Raw genomic sequence first — 15,267 nt, 5'->3', positions numbered from 1 at the left:
TTTTCCCTTTATGGCCTAAGATGGGCTGCTAGGATAGGAGTGGCCACAGAACCAAAACGTTATGTCCAGGAAGCTCACAGTGGTGGCATTTAGCCTCTACTGTAAGTATTGTTGTTTACAGTCACCTAGTCATGTCCAGCTCTTTTGTGATCTCATGGACTGTAGCCTGCCTACCTCCTCTTTTCATGGGATTTCCCAGCAAGACTATTGGATTAGGTTGCCATTTCCTTCTCCAGGAATCTTGCCAACCCAGGGATTGAACCCGCATCTCATGCTTTGGCAGGTGGGTTTTTTACCATTGAGCCACCAGGGAAGCGTCATTCTTTTGAGTATAAAACTCACCACATTGACGTTCCCCAAATAAATGTATGCATCTGCCTTCTAATGAGCAGGACTTTGCTGGTTTAAATTCCCCCTTAGAATACTCTATCTAACGAAAACATCTTGAAACCTGTTTTCCTAACATTTGTTATATTCATCTTCCTTGCATCTTTTCTTGCTTTTAAAGTATTTGATCTGTCTGTCCCCTTTAATTTCATAGGCTTAAAAATTTGTCCTATAATTTTTATTTTAAAAATTATTTTACACTCTATACCTTAGTCTCACATGTGCCCACACGTTGTCGCTGTAGAAAGAGAGCTGTGTGCATTCTCTCAGCAGTGTGAGGAATCTTCACTCTATTTCTCCATTCTCATTTCCTTGTCAGTATATTCTAAAGTATTATCCCAAAACAGAAGTTTTTTTTTCTTATGCTTTTACTCATCCTGAAACATAGCCAACTTTTTAGTGAATTGTTTTAGTTCCCAAGGTTTAGCTTAACTGTCATTTGACTAACTCTCTGAGGGTGGTTTTTTTTTTTTGGTCCTTTTATTCCTTTTTTTGTGTCAATACACATCACATTAAATGAGGTAGTTCCTGTAATTCTTCAAGATAAGGAATCAGTCCATTCTTGTGTGAACTTTAAATAGGCTTTCTTGTGTGTGTTAGTTTTAAAAATAGATGTTGATTTGCTTGAATTGATGAAAGAGCAATGGCAATTTTTACAAATTTAAATGTTAGTACTGCCTTTAGTGATTTTACTTTGCAGTTCCTGGTGTTTGGATGATACAGAGAGCCAGGAAGAATACAAAAAACAAACAAACCAAAAGAAAAAAAACCCAAACCACCCACTTAGTTGTATATATCTTCGAGAAAATTTCTTGTGTGATTCTTTATGATCTTTAAAATACTTGCTGTATTTCCAAGGCAAAGTTTTTTTTTGCTATACTGATATAATTGCCTTTTAGGATACTGTCTCCAGTTTGAATTGTAGGATTTCTGTGGCCTTTTCTTATGCCCTGTAATTTATATTTTCCTCTTGACAGGTTAGATGTAATTTGGGGAATGTATCTAATTTGTTTGGATTTATGTTTGTTTCTTAAAGTGATTCTGAGCATAGATTCCCAACAATACAGTTAAAATCTCTGAAATTGTTTGCTATAAGTAGCTGTAGTCAGTCTTGTGCTCACATATCTTCTGTGTCTTAGCCAAGCTAGTCTTTATGGGAAGCGGAGAAGTCAGAAAGAGGAAGATGAGCAGGAAGATCTTACCAAGGACATGGAAGACCCAACACCTGTACCCAACATAGAGGAAGTGGTTCTTCCAAAAAATGGTTTGTATCCTTTTGCATAGACATGGGAACGTTAGCTGTGATTTACTCCCTCTCAGCAGTGCCATGGGGTGAGTCTCTCCGTGCTGTATGTCCCTAGTTCTCAGTGGAAGTATAAATTGATGAAGCCACTTAACGTGATTTGGCTGTCTCCTAAATTTGAAAATGGGTACATCCAGGGACTTTCCTGGCAGTCCACTGATTAAGACTTTGTGCTTCTAACGCAGGGGGCACGGACAGGTTCAATCCCTAGTCAGGGAACTGAGATTCCTATGCTTTATGCGTGGTGTGGCCAAAATAAAAAAGTACACATCCAGTAGCAGTCTTAATTTCAGAATCCCTATTAAATAATTGCATGTCTCTGTAAAGATAAGTATAAAAGAATGTTGATTAGAGAGTAATGAAAAATTGAAGATAAATTAAGTTTCCGCTGACATAGGGCTAGTTACCTTCTGATCCACTCATGGACACAGAGGCTCTTAAAAATGAAAGAGGACTTCCCTGGCGGTCCAGTGGTTAAGACTCTGTGCTTCCATTGCAGGGGTGCAGGTTTGATCCCTGGTTGAGGAACTAAGATCCTGCATGCCTTGTGGTGCAGCCAAAAGAACAAAAAAAGAAGATGTAACTAAAAATGCATGGAAAGATACATAGGTGCATTATAACATGAGATAAAGAGAATACTAAGGATTAAGCACAGAATGATAACTTTACACCCGTAAGATTTAAAACCCTTGGGATGTTTTCAAGTCTCCACTGATGTGAAAGGTATCAGTGCTCCCTCAATTTGTCTGGCTTAATGAATGGCACACAAGTGGGGATGCACAAGCGTACAAAAGAATAATAAAACATAATTTTGGTAAAGGGGTTAAAAGGTTCTTTTCAGGGTTTTATCTGTATTTCTGTATTGTTTACTTCTATGATGACAGAAGAGTTCTGCTTATTTAATTAATACAAAATATAGTCTGTTACTTTGTTGATATTTCTTAGCTGAGCTTAAGATACTTACTTGGAGGTGAGTATTGAATGACAGTAGAGTTGCCCTGAGATTCATGTATTTTTTAATCTTCTGTTCTGTTTTCTTAAAAACAAGTAGAACTTTCCCCTTAAAGCATGATTTTTTTTTCTTTCTTTCTAGTAAACCCAAAGAAAGATAGTGAAAATACACCTGTTAAAGGAGGAACTGTGGCAGATCTAGGTAAAAATCAAAATCTATAGTTTCGTGTTGTTTTGTCTCAGAGATATGTCAGGTCCTTTGAGAATCCTTTCTTTACTGAGAGGTGTCATTTTCAGTTGCTGTGCTTTCCAGCACAGATACTTACTATGGCTAGGTTAGTACCATTGTTGCTTAGTTACCTATTAGGAAATTTAATTTCTTATGGTCCATTCTTTGCATTCTTATGAATTTCCTTCTCTCTGCATAATGTTTTCTTGCAAACCAGCAAATGTGGTAGTATGATACCTAAATCAGAATATCTGAGTTTTAAGGAAACAGTTGTAGTTAATGCACTTTTTATAATCTGCTGGAATACTTGTTTCATGATATGTGCAAATTGATTATGTCTTCAGAACAAAAATCTGGTAACTGTTAATACTTTGTAAGCCAACAGAAAGTTTCCTTAACAGGATAAAATGAGAGTCACATCATCCTTCTACTGTATTTTCAGGGTATCGAGTACATTTTCACAAGTAAGGTCTAACTCTCGGATGTGTTGTGAGGGTAGAAAAGAGTGTAGTCATTTGTTCCAATTTTTAAAAATAGTTTGAAACGTCTTTTTTCATGAAAGTTATATATGAAGTAATGATCTCAATTACTTTGTTCATTTGTGAAAGTCAAAGGGAATCCTAGTATTTTCAGTATATATTAAATTTATGAATTGATGGGATTTTAGACCTAATGGGGATATTCAAGATCTCCTTACGTGGAAAAAGAGTCTTGGCTTTACTGTCTCCTAGTCAGGTGAATTCTGTATTTCAAATTAATTGCTGTGATTCTTGATGGCAGACGTGTGGGTGTTTGGGAGCGTTTTTCTACTTCATTTCACTAAATACATCCTGCTTTTTCTGGCTTCAAGCCTGTCATCGGACATCAGTGGATGATTCTGTTTTTGATTATGTTGAAAGTAAAGCAGAAAAGTGTCTTGATGACAGTTTATAGAGAGGTACTATTAGGTCAACAAAATAAAGTTACTATCAAAATGCTTCTTTCATAGCTGTTTTTAACATTAGTAACAGAATATAGATTTTAAATAGCTAGTAATAATTTTCATTGTCCATAAGTTTATATTGTCTGTTTTATAACCATCATTTATCTACTGACCGAAAGGCCAAAAACACAAAAGCTAATGATATACAGTATTATGTTCTATATTCTCAGTGCTCTGGCAGTGTAAAATATTCTTAAGACTTGAATAATCTTCACTGAGACAGTTTGTTAAACAGAATGCTAGTTTATATTTTAAAAGTTAAATCCCAAAAAAGAATTATTCCATAGTTTTAAGGGAGTGGACAATTGTTCTTTTAAAAGTGAGGTGTCTGTTGTAGTATTTTTGTAGTAGACTTTATCAGAGGAGTCAGATTGAAGCCATGATTAGGGAAGGAATGAGGTCCTGACTGGATAAAGAGTTTTAGTGCTAGGTATAGGAGATCTTCCCTTTGTGTTAGTGAGCAGGTAGAGGTCTCACTCAGGAGGGCTGTGCTTGCGGATGCTGCTGACCGTAACTGAAGGGTTTGACTCTTTGGAATCTGAAGTTTTTGTCCTGACTTTACATCCACAGACCAACAGGCTTCCCAAGGATCATTTAAGCATTTGACTTTCTGCATTGGCTATAACCTGACTGATCCATCAACTGGGAATTGTTCAGAGTTGTTCATTGTTTTAACTGATCCATATTTTGCCTTATATGCCACCAAGCTAAGTATACCCAGTCATTTCTTTGTTGAAATCTCTAAAAGGTCAGTATCCAGGGGCTGAGGTGAGAGTGCATGTGTCCATACCTCGCAGGAGGACAACATTGACTCTGTACCACCATCTAGGAATCAGTATATTGTATTATCAGAAGTGTATTTCCATTGGGTACCAAGAGTCCCTCAAGGACAAAAATCTGTTAAACTGAAATGAAATAGTATAATTTGACCAGAGAGCGATTATTGTACTACCAGCATCTAGTGAGAAGTTGATTATCCTTTGGTTTACTATGACCCAAAGGACAAAAGCTCATTTTTGACAGCTTTACCCAGATTTCTTTCTGTTAGTCACTTCCTCTGAAAAAATAGTCCCTGTGCAGAGTAGGAGGACTAATGTCGGTAATACTGTAACTTACCACACTGCTTCTTTGTGGCTATTTGTTTCTAACTTAAAAATCAAGGAACAGTGTCCATCTTTATGTTACATGAGACATGTCAGGTGTCATTCTATAAATGTCTGCATTTTTGCATAAAACCATGTTAGCCCCAATTTATTGATTAGGAAATGAAGACTTCTGAGGTTCAGGAACATTCCTAAGCGCACAGCTACTGAGAGAGCACAGATCCAGATCCAGGTCTTTCGGTAGTGCAGCGCTTTGTCTCACTGCACTCTGCTCATTTCTTACAGCCTCTCTCTCATGCTCACTTGTCTTTCAGTTTTGTGAAGTCATCAGGTACATCCCCACCTGAGGCCCTTTGATTTGGCTTCTTTCCCTCTGTGAAATGCTTGCTTTGTCCTTCTCTCAAGTTTTAGCTTAAATGTCACCTTTTCAGAGAGGCTTCCCGGTATATGGACTCTGAAAGATCTACCCACTCAATTCCTCTCTGAAATACGTTGTTTTTATTTTCTGTATAGCAGTTGTCAGCATTTGGTATCTTTTATTTTCTCTTCAGTCTCCTACCACTCATAACTGGAATGTAAGCTCCATAAATACAGGGGATTTTTTTTTTCATCATTGTGTCTTTAGCATTTGGACAGTGGCTGGTGCATAATAGATAATAAATAAAATTAAGTTAAATGTTGGAATGCTAGTTCCTTATTACCTGTTAAAATACTATATTTATATCATTTAAAGGATGTATTTAAACATCTCTAAAGTAGGGGTTGGCAAACTTTTTTTCTAAAAAGGGCCAGATAATAAATATTTTAGGCATTCTGGTACAACTAGTCAAGTTTGCCATTATAATGCAGGTGCAGCCATCCATAATATATAAACAAATAATCATGGCTTATTCCAATAAAACTTTTATTTAAGGACACTGAAATTTGAATTTCAGTTAATTTTTTAAATTTCATCATTCAAAAATGCAAAAATCACATTGACTTGCAGGTGAGATAGGAATCCCCAAGATCATGCCCAGGTTTGGAGATTCTCTGGAAGGACTGGTAGAACTCAGCATTTAGTTGTACCCTCCGCTGACATATATCAGAGCGACATAGGCAGCATGAACAGATCATAAGGGAAGATGATACAGGCAGAGTCTGCATGCAGGCTTCCTCCCGTGTGCTCGCTCACCTGAGAGGTCGCACGGAGTACACTCTTCCTGTGGCAGCACGCGTGCAGTGTTTCCAGCCACAGAAGCCCCTTTGAGAGTCCAAGATCATTGTTCTTATTGGTCATGTAGGGTACCCTCTGCCTAACACACACCAAAATTTCACGCTGCAGAAATTCATCACAAGCTGTGTTGTGCCACAGTCTAGGCGCAGTACACCACCCTTCCTATCAGTTAACTATCGGTTAGGAACACACCAAGTCACTTCCCCAGATTCCCTACAGAAACAAGCAGTGGGCCAGATTTAGCCTGTGGGCTAGAGATCCTGACCCCTAGTCTGAGCAATTTATTTAGTGCTTTTCAAGTAGCAGATTCTTAGAAATATTTGCTGAATGAATAATGGCAAAATACTGAAAAGATGGCTTCCTTATATTCTCTTTCAGCTTTACAGTGCTTCATCACTGCCAAGACTCAGAATAATTATATTAAAAATAAAAATATTACAGGAAGTTAATAATGTAATTATTTGTGCTGTAACCTCTTACCCTTTGCACTGTGGAAAGTTATCTGCCTTTCTGCTATGGAAGTCAGCTATTTAAATTATACATGGATTTGCCTCTGTTCTTTTGCAAGGCTAGCATTTAGGTCCTGGAGTCCCTATCCTCAGAAGGTATATATAAATACTCTTACCAGAACTTTGTCCTTAGGGATTGATTATCACCTCCTTCTTTACTCCGCATTCTTTATTCATTTCCTCTGGGATCTGAAATGTCATTACTTCATTTCACTAAACTTCAGGAGGCTGGAGCCCTAATCAAGTCCCTTACCTGTTATTAAGTAAGATTGTGACTAAGATTGTAGGCCAAGCAGTAATTAATTATAAATTCCCTATTGTTGGAAATCTAATGATTTGTGCTTTGAATTTTTAGTCACCTCTATGCTCCTGTGTACGGATCTCATTTACTGAATTATTCACAGTGAATTTGCTTTAATAATGCTCTCCTTTTTGCCTTGTCTCTGTCCAGTATCATTTCCTTAAACCTTAAAGTTTCCAAGTAATCCAAAGAGCATTTACCTGTTAAATCAATTCCATGTTTGATTTTGCAGATGAGCAGGATGAAGAAACAGTCACGACAGGCGGAAAGGTAATGATTTATTTAGTTAGGCCTGGTGCAGTAGTAACTCTTAAGGGTCCTGTGTGTTCAGCAATAGACATACTGAACTGCAAGTGTCCTTAGAAATATTCTGAGATTCTTCTGATTTTTAAAATTTTTGTTTAAAACCCCTACCCCCCCCCCCAAATAGTTTGTCTTTCTTGACCCCCTACAATGTTATCAGGAGGAATTGCCATTCTCCCAGGTAAGCATTTCTCATATACTGTGGTTTCTGGTTCCATTTCTCTCCTGGTTTCATGTGAGTAATCAGCTGCACAGTGTTCCAGGTGAGCAGGGACAGTGCCTTGCTTTGATTTTCTCACTCCCATTTCTGTTAGTGCAGCCCCAGTCCACTCTTTACCTCTTTTGAGTTTTACAGTGACTTCATGTTTCATCGGTTCTGCTCTGGAGACATAAGAATAATTAAGCTCTTGGATGATGTTGGATTTCAGGCAGGGTTTGCTTCTCTTTAAATAAATGGCCCCACTATTTATTCAGGCTGTAATCTCTGTGTTAAGATGTGTAACTAATGTTTAATCTCCTTGAAATAACTTCCTTAATGCTGAAAATGAATAGTTCTTTTTTTTTCTTTTTCAGTGAGTCAGAGAACTTCCCCATAGTGACATTTACTGTTTTTTATACATTCATGAAATGAAAATATTCATGACAGGATTTCAAGGAAAAGTATTTCAAGAAACTCTTGTGTAGATGGCTTTTTAACTGAATCGTTCTTACAATTTTCTCTTTGAAATCAAACTTTTGTATTCAGAGAAGTATTCTGTATTAATCAACTTATTAACATTGATGAATATTACGCTTGTGAGGAGATGTCATCATTTAGAGTATATAGTATTGTGTGGTAGTAAAAGAGAGCAAAATACAAGCCAGAGAATTTCCCAAATTTTTAACATCAAGAATGAGAGTAATTTTGAAACTGTGGACAAGTTTTTTGTATAACTTAAAGCTAAGACAGTTAGAGGTGGTTACTCCAGTAACTGGTCCCACAGTGTCATTCTCCTGTCAGCTTTTATTCATTTCAGTGCCAGCCTTTCTCTGCTTTTCCTCAAGAAAATTTTCTGAATTGAATCACATTTAATTCGTAAAACCTGTGGCACAAAAGCAACTTAATCATAAGCATGGTTTTCACTAGCTTCCCTGGTTTGGGAAATAAAATTTCTTACCTTTGTAATCAGTATTAACACTTTTGCTTTAACATTATTTAAGTAACAACCAGTTTCCTTAGTGCTTTCATACTTTAAATTTTTTTTTGATATTCATTGATCTTAAGGAAACTATTGTCTTAAGTTTCTAGCACTAACTAGATCCTTACCAGGAAATATAGGTTGAATTACCTTAAATGTAGAAATTAAACTCTGGAATCATTATAAAAGAATATGATTCAAAACTTGACTGCTTTCTTAAAAGAGTTTCATAAGGTTAAAACAGTAAAAGCACCACAGATAAAAGGTTAATAGAAATAACCCTATACAGTTTGAAAACACCTCAGTGTCAAAAAATTTATTTCCTATAGTATCTTGATAAAACCATTTAATGTGAAGTTAATTATAAGGAATCATTGAGTTAAATAGAGATTGGAACATACTCTACAAGCCATCGTAAAACTCCTCCTCCTTGCAAAAGGAGGAGGAGGTTAAAGGAGACCAAAGAGATGTATCTGGACTCCATGATCAGGTTCTGGTTTGGGGAGGAAAATCTGTAATAGACATTTCTGGGACACTTGGATCCATTTGCATATAAACTGTATGTTAAATGATATTATTTAAAAGTGATTATTGTAGTATAAAAGTCTTCTTTTGTTTTGACCTAGTGCAGTGGTATTTGCAATTACTATTCGCAAAGCCAGGTTTTTAGGTGAATTCAGTTGTAAAACCTTCATAAATATGATAAAATTCAGCTAGTTTCCGGCAGTGAGAATGGTTAACAGTGTAGGCCCTCTAGCTGGATTTTCTGAAATTTTGTCCTGTTGATGTTATTAGCTCTGTACATCATTTTCTCATCCACAGAAGAGATGATAAATAGTACCTGCTGTTACTGTGAGGAGTAAGTGAGGTAATGCACATATAGCTGTTGGTGGATGCTTAATACTCAGTCTTTGAAACTGGAGAAACTTTATCATTAGGTTTTACTAGTGTCATTGAGCTAACCTCCTTATAAATTGAGAACTAGTCATTTAGATTTCTGATCCTAGGATTAGGGAAAACTAGACAAATACGATGCAGGCTACTGTGGAAAAAGTTTCAGGCCGCCTTTGAGTTGATTCCCTGATCTGTTAAAAAGGAGGAATAAAATCTGCTCTCTCATCCGGACATCTTTTGAAGGTACCTTTAAAAACTGTGAAAAGCTATTTTTCCTTGACATTTGTTTTCCTAGTCCTTGAAATTGGATCAGCTAGCTGCATTTTCTGTAAACTGCTGTCAGAAGTTTGAAAGCTATTCCTTATGTCTCTCAACTTTGGCTTATTTTCTGTAGGAAGATGAAGATCCTGGCAAAGGTGATCAGAGTAGATCCGTTGACCCTGGTGAAGATAATGTGACTGAGCAGACCAATCACATTATTATTCCTAGCTATGCATCGTGGTTTGATTATAACTGGTGAGTGTGTGCTTATATCTGTGAACTTGGCACTGAGGAGTGGGGACACTTGCCTTGAAACAGTACTGTGCTCTTCTGCCCAAGTCCTCTCATCGGTAATCCCTGTCACGCTAGATGATGGGGGATGGAAAGTTATTTTAACTCTGGAATGTGTTCTTTTAGTTGTTTTACTTAGGGATAGAAATTAGATTATGTTGTAACTTAGGGTTATCAAATTTTATAAACTTAAGCCTAACTCATTTGGCGTCAGTTTTAGTTCAGACAGGCAAAGGCTTGAGTATTTAATTATTATAAAATACTGATGTTTATTATATGATTTTTTAACAGATTTAAAAAAATAATTTTGTGTATGTAATTTTGGCTGTGCTGCTTCTTCATTGCCATGCAGTCTCTTCTCTAGTTGAAATGAGCAGGGGCCGCTATCCGGTTGTGGGATGCAGGCTTCTTATTTGCAGTGGCTTCTCTTGTGGTGGAGCATGGGCTCTAGGGTGCACGGGCTTCAGTACTTGTGGCACACAGGATCAGTAGTTGTACTTCCTGGACTCTGGATAATAGAGTGGAGGCTCAGTAGTTGTGGCTCATGGGCTTAATTGGTCTTGTGAGATCTTCCTGGACCAGGGATCCAGACCCCATCTTCTGCATTGGCAGGTGGATTCTTTACCACTGAGCCACCAGGGAAGCCCTGTGATTTTTAAATGTTACGGAAATACATAAAGAAAAACTCCTCTGATTACCCAGTCATGGCTTTATGTTAACGGGAAACAGGAGCTCTTTCACATATAAACCCTGGCATATAAAAGAGTTCAAGAAAACACCCATCTCAGCATCCTCCTTGTCATTTACCACAACCACTGTGGCATCCTTGGAACATGGATGGAAGTAAATGCAGACCTAGATATCCTACTTCTTGATTACTTTTGAAGTGTAACTGTTTCATATCAGGCTGATTTTTGTTTGACAGGTTTTTATTTTAAAATAAATGTACCAGAACTCTAAATAGATTAGTTTCTTTAAGGTCCTTTCATTGGAAGACTGTATACTTAGTCTAGTGATGCCACCTTCACTCTGAATCTCTTGGTCCTGTTTGGATATTTTGCCTGCTTTCAATGGTTTTTGTGTTATTTTTAAGGATATATGTGCCTGTATATCTTTATATACATATATATGTGTGTGTATGTGTATACATATATTTATACACACATACACCTAAATACATATCTATAAAACCACCTTAAAAGAATAGGGTGGATGGTCCACTTGAGTCATACCTTCTTTTTTTCCGCAAACCAGAAGGTATGGTCTCTACTGGTGAGACTTTTCAGCATACTTTTTAAAACTTAACTCTTCATGCCGTTTCTCAATGTTATGAATAAGTGGAAGCTGAAACAGAATAAGTAAATAGCTCTACTTTGAAGGTCAGTCTTCATTCATTATGATGTTAAATGAGTTTTAAATTTGGAAGATTCAGAATGGTTTGAGAAACTAGCATTTGCCTCTCAAAAAAGGAGAAAGTCATAACAGTAAATAACTTTGTATGTTTTTATAGGTTCCAGAAACACTTCATTTGCATGTCACAAAGTGTGCTATTAGAAGGATAGTAGAGGTATTAGTTATATCCCTGTTTATAGATGAGCTAACTGCTGTCTCAGTTGAAGTGTTTCAGTTGCAGGGTTGATCATTGGAAGAACTCAGGCTTTCTAATTCTGGATACCACTCCTTCCACTACTTGACTCATTCACAGAACCTAAAGAATTGACTGCCAGTACTTCAGACATAGATTTTGAAAAAGAAAGTGCTTGTGATTACATACCCTTATGTGTTTTGTTCTTGGTGAAATTGTTTTTTTGGCTTCTTCCTAACCTGTAACATAAGAGTATATTAGAACCAGTTTGTAATTACTTACAGTTACTCTTTTTATAGTAAAACCTGGAATTTCATTAGATCTGTGGAACATATTTGATCTTAGACATTATCTTCCTAGATGTTTCCAGGTGATTCATTTTGTTTATAGTATTTGGTAATATTCATTTCAAATAATTTAAATGTTAGCAAATAAAGAGTGAATGCTTTTATTTGTATTCACAGACTGTTGATTTGCTTTTTCCCATGCAATCTCTGTACATGGAAAGCCACTGAGAAACTAAAATGTATCATCTGGAAAAACGCTGGTGCATGCGTAGTCTTGTCTGGCTCTTTGCAGTCCTGTGAACTGTAACCTGCCAGACTACTCAGTCCATGGAATTTCTCTAGGCAAGAATAATGGAGTGGGTTGCCATTTCCTCCTCCAGAGGCTCTTCCTAACCCAGGGATTGAATCTGTTTTCTGCATTGGCAGGCGGGTTGTTTACCATTGAGCCACCATTAATGTCTAAACTTCTGTGCTAGATGTACAGTTGGTTCATTTGTAGAATGTTTTGGGCCTGATGGTTTCTACAGTGCTTATCACCTGTAACATTTTATAAAATTATCAATGCTTTTATTTAAATGTTAAAAATTAGTGCTGACGTCTTTTTAAAAGTAGTAAGTCACTAAACTCTGTTAAAAAATTAAGTTCACTTCAGAGTTTCTGAGGACTGGTCAGAAATGTGCACTAATGTTGAATCTGAGAAACTGATCATTGTCAATTCCACTGTCTTTTGGTTATTCATTTCACCAATTTGTTGCCATACCAGTTACTGTGATTTTTGTCCTACGATTTCCAAAGAACTTCTTGTATCTTCTGGCTCTTCATCTAGTTATGGTATGTTAGGACAATTCCATAAAATCTAAAGCCTTCAGTGTGTTGGTAGAACTTTTTGAGTTTGGTTATGTGAATAGAAAGACTGTAGTTAAAGTATTAGAGGTGAGAAAGGGAAATCTTTTTTTAACTTTATAGTTTATTTAACTTTTTAGTATACATTATATTTTCTTTAGTTTTATTATTACATACTGTTAATACATAGGAACTTGTGCAGGCCAATTAAATTTTGCAAGTAGTGCTCAGTTTTTGGTTTTATCCATTTTTACTTTGAAAATTAAACAAGCTTAACTCAGATTTCAGGATTTTGCTTTTCTAAGAGGACTCTTAATTGTTTCTCTCTCTTTTCTCTTCAGTATTCATGTGATTGAACGGCGTGCTCTTCCTGAGTTTTTCAATGGAAAAAACAAATCCAAGACCCCAGAGATGTGAGTGAAATGTTAAGATGTGATCCGGATACTGATAGTTATTTTAATGGGATCAGTATTTAGAAAACCTGACTATTTGGATGTGTTTGGCAGGGGCTTCTTAAAGCACTCTTCTTAGTTAATCTTTGCTAATGTCAGAGTCACCACACTGCTGAATTCTAGCTCCACTGACTAGCCTTGTGGTCTGGGGACAAATTCTTTAATCCTCATCTATAATTGGAATAATAATAGATCCTACATTATAGAGAGATTGTGAGGATTATATGTGTTACCACACAAAAAGTGCTTAGACCTAAGGCTGGCACACAATAAATTCTAGGTATAGTGTAGTGTAGTTAGGGAGACAGCCTGAGTAACGAAGTGTTACTTGCAAATTTTGCAGGCAGCTAAGGATTTATCGATTCACCTCTGTGACCAAGGCTGTGCTTCTTTTACTTCACATTAACTTCATCACATTACTCTATTGTACTTATTATTGTTACATGTTAGCAGACAGTTGTTTTGTGTTTTAGGGATTCTTACCCTGAGTTGCATGCATGACTGTTAATAGTCAGTACAATATCACTCTGATTTATTGGCCTATTGTCTTAACTTTTTGGTGTATTTGCCAGAAGAATGTGAAACTACTTTGCTCTATGAGTTACTGTTTTTGAAAGGATGTGTGTTCACCTTACGAATTTGGCCATTACTTTTTAGATACTTGGCATATCGAAATTTCATGATTGACACATACCGCCTAAATCCCCAAGAATATTTAACCAGCACTGCTTGTCGGAGGAACTTAACTGGAGATGTGTGTGCTGTGATGAGGTAAAAATGTCTGGACTTTTTCTCAGATATTTCACTGCAGATGGTTAGTGGTACTTCGCTAATGTTAGGCTGATTAAACTGGATGTTTTCTTGGTTAATAAAATACCTAAAGTAGCATCTTTTTTTAAATTCACATTTTACATCTTTTAATCATAAACTGACCACAGAGAGTGGGTTAGGGTGGGGAGTGAATAAGCTCTGTGCCCTAAATCTGTCTGAAGAAAAGAAAAGAAAAGTAGATTTCCATTTGTGTTTGGTTTATGTGTGAGTTCTTTCACCGTGGACCTACACAGGCATGTATTTGTTCTCATTTCTGTGGTTGAAAAGATTAGGCTTTCTACTTGGTTTGGGGGTGCTATATTATTAACATTATTTTGAGTTTGTAGAGAACTGTCTCTCAAACCAAAACTGTCGGTTACTTTGTAAAGGTTCATAACCTGCAAAAGAATGTGTTTACTTGTTTTCTTGGTTTGTTTTTTTAATGAAATGTGATGATGGTTATGAAGATGATGAGGTACATTCTCTAGATTTTTAACTTTCAGATGTTTATCCTTCAGGGTTCATGCCTTTTTAGAACAGTGGGGGCTTGTTAATTACCAAGTGGATCCAGAAAGTCGACCCATGGCAATGGGGCCTCCTCCAACTCCTCATTTCAATGTGTTAGCTGATACCCCCTCGGGGCTTGTTCCTCTACATCTTCGATCACCTCAGGTAAATTAATACCACCCATTCTTCAGGTCTGGTGGTTCAGATGGTGAAGAATCTGCCTGCATTTCAGGAGACCAGGGTTTGATCCCTGGGTCCAGAAGATCCCGAGAAGGAAATGGCAACCCACTCTAGTATTCTTGCCTGAAAAATCTCATGGACAGAGAAGCCTAGTGGGCCAAAATCCATGGGGTCGCAAGGAGTTGGACACGACTGAGTGACTAACAGTTTCAGTTTTCATTCTTCAGGTCTGAGTAGTAACAGACAACCATTTCTAGTATTTGTATTCAGGAATTACTGTTACAGTCATATAATTGTGCTGTCTCTTAGCCGGTAGGTTGTATTTGTTTTTATCTGTTGTAAAAGTTTGAGTCCATAAGAATGTTTTATGTTTTAAGATAATGCTCTCTCCTTAATCCCAAGAGTCTGTGCTTTATCTTATCATGTTACAGATTTACTTTCATAACTCATGACTCCTTTATCACCTCTGCCATCAAAGACAGTAATCAAGAAGCAGACTGTTTAAATTGTTTAGAACTTCTTCCCTTTCCTTAACATTTGGAAAGTGGACATCTGTGCACACGTTCTTGAAAAGATAATTATGTCAATCAGATTATGTGTATCATTTCTATTGTAATAACACAAAGGAAATCTATAAATTGCCCCCACTGTGCAACATTAAATAAAATTTGTTTGTTGTCTCTGTGACTTGAGAG

General features: G+C 36.8%; 1 protein-coding gene across 2 annotated transcripts in view; it reads left to right on the top strand.

Annotated features, from left to right (window-relative positions):
• Positions 1-15,267, top strand: part of SMARCC1 (SWI/SNF related, matrix associated, actin dependent regulator of chromatin subfamily c member 1) — a 125,545-nt gene that overhangs the window by 45,033 nt on the left and 65,245 nt on the right. For both annotated transcript variants that reach the window (XM_027523283.1, XM_027523282.1), the window contains exons 11-17: positions 1,527-1,651; positions 2,784-2,843; positions 7,214-7,251; positions 9,751-9,872; positions 12,965-13,036; positions 13,733-13,846; positions 14,404-14,557. In XM_027523283.1, the coding sequence (XP_027379084.1) occupies positions 1,527-1,651; positions 2,784-2,843; positions 7,214-7,251; positions 9,751-9,872; positions 12,965-13,036; positions 13,733-13,846; positions 14,404-14,557 (685 nt within the window). The remainder of the gene's footprint in view (positions 1-1,526; positions 1,652-2,783; positions 2,844-7,213; positions 7,252-9,750; positions 9,873-12,964; positions 13,037-13,732; positions 13,847-14,403; positions 14,558-15,267) is intronic.

Source organism: Bos indicus x Bos taurus, chromosome 22 (assembly GCF_003369695.1).
Source record: "Bos indicus x Bos taurus breed Angus x Brahman F1 hybrid chromosome 22, Bos_hybrid_MaternalHap_v2.0, whole genome shotgun sequence".
In the NCBI taxonomy this organism is placed as follows: Eukaryota; Metazoa; Chordata; class Mammalia; order Artiodactyla; family Bovidae; genus Bos; species Bos indicus x Bos taurus.
The sequence above is the reverse complement of the archived record's forward strand: the minus strand, read 5'-3'. Positions and strand labels throughout refer to the sequence as shown.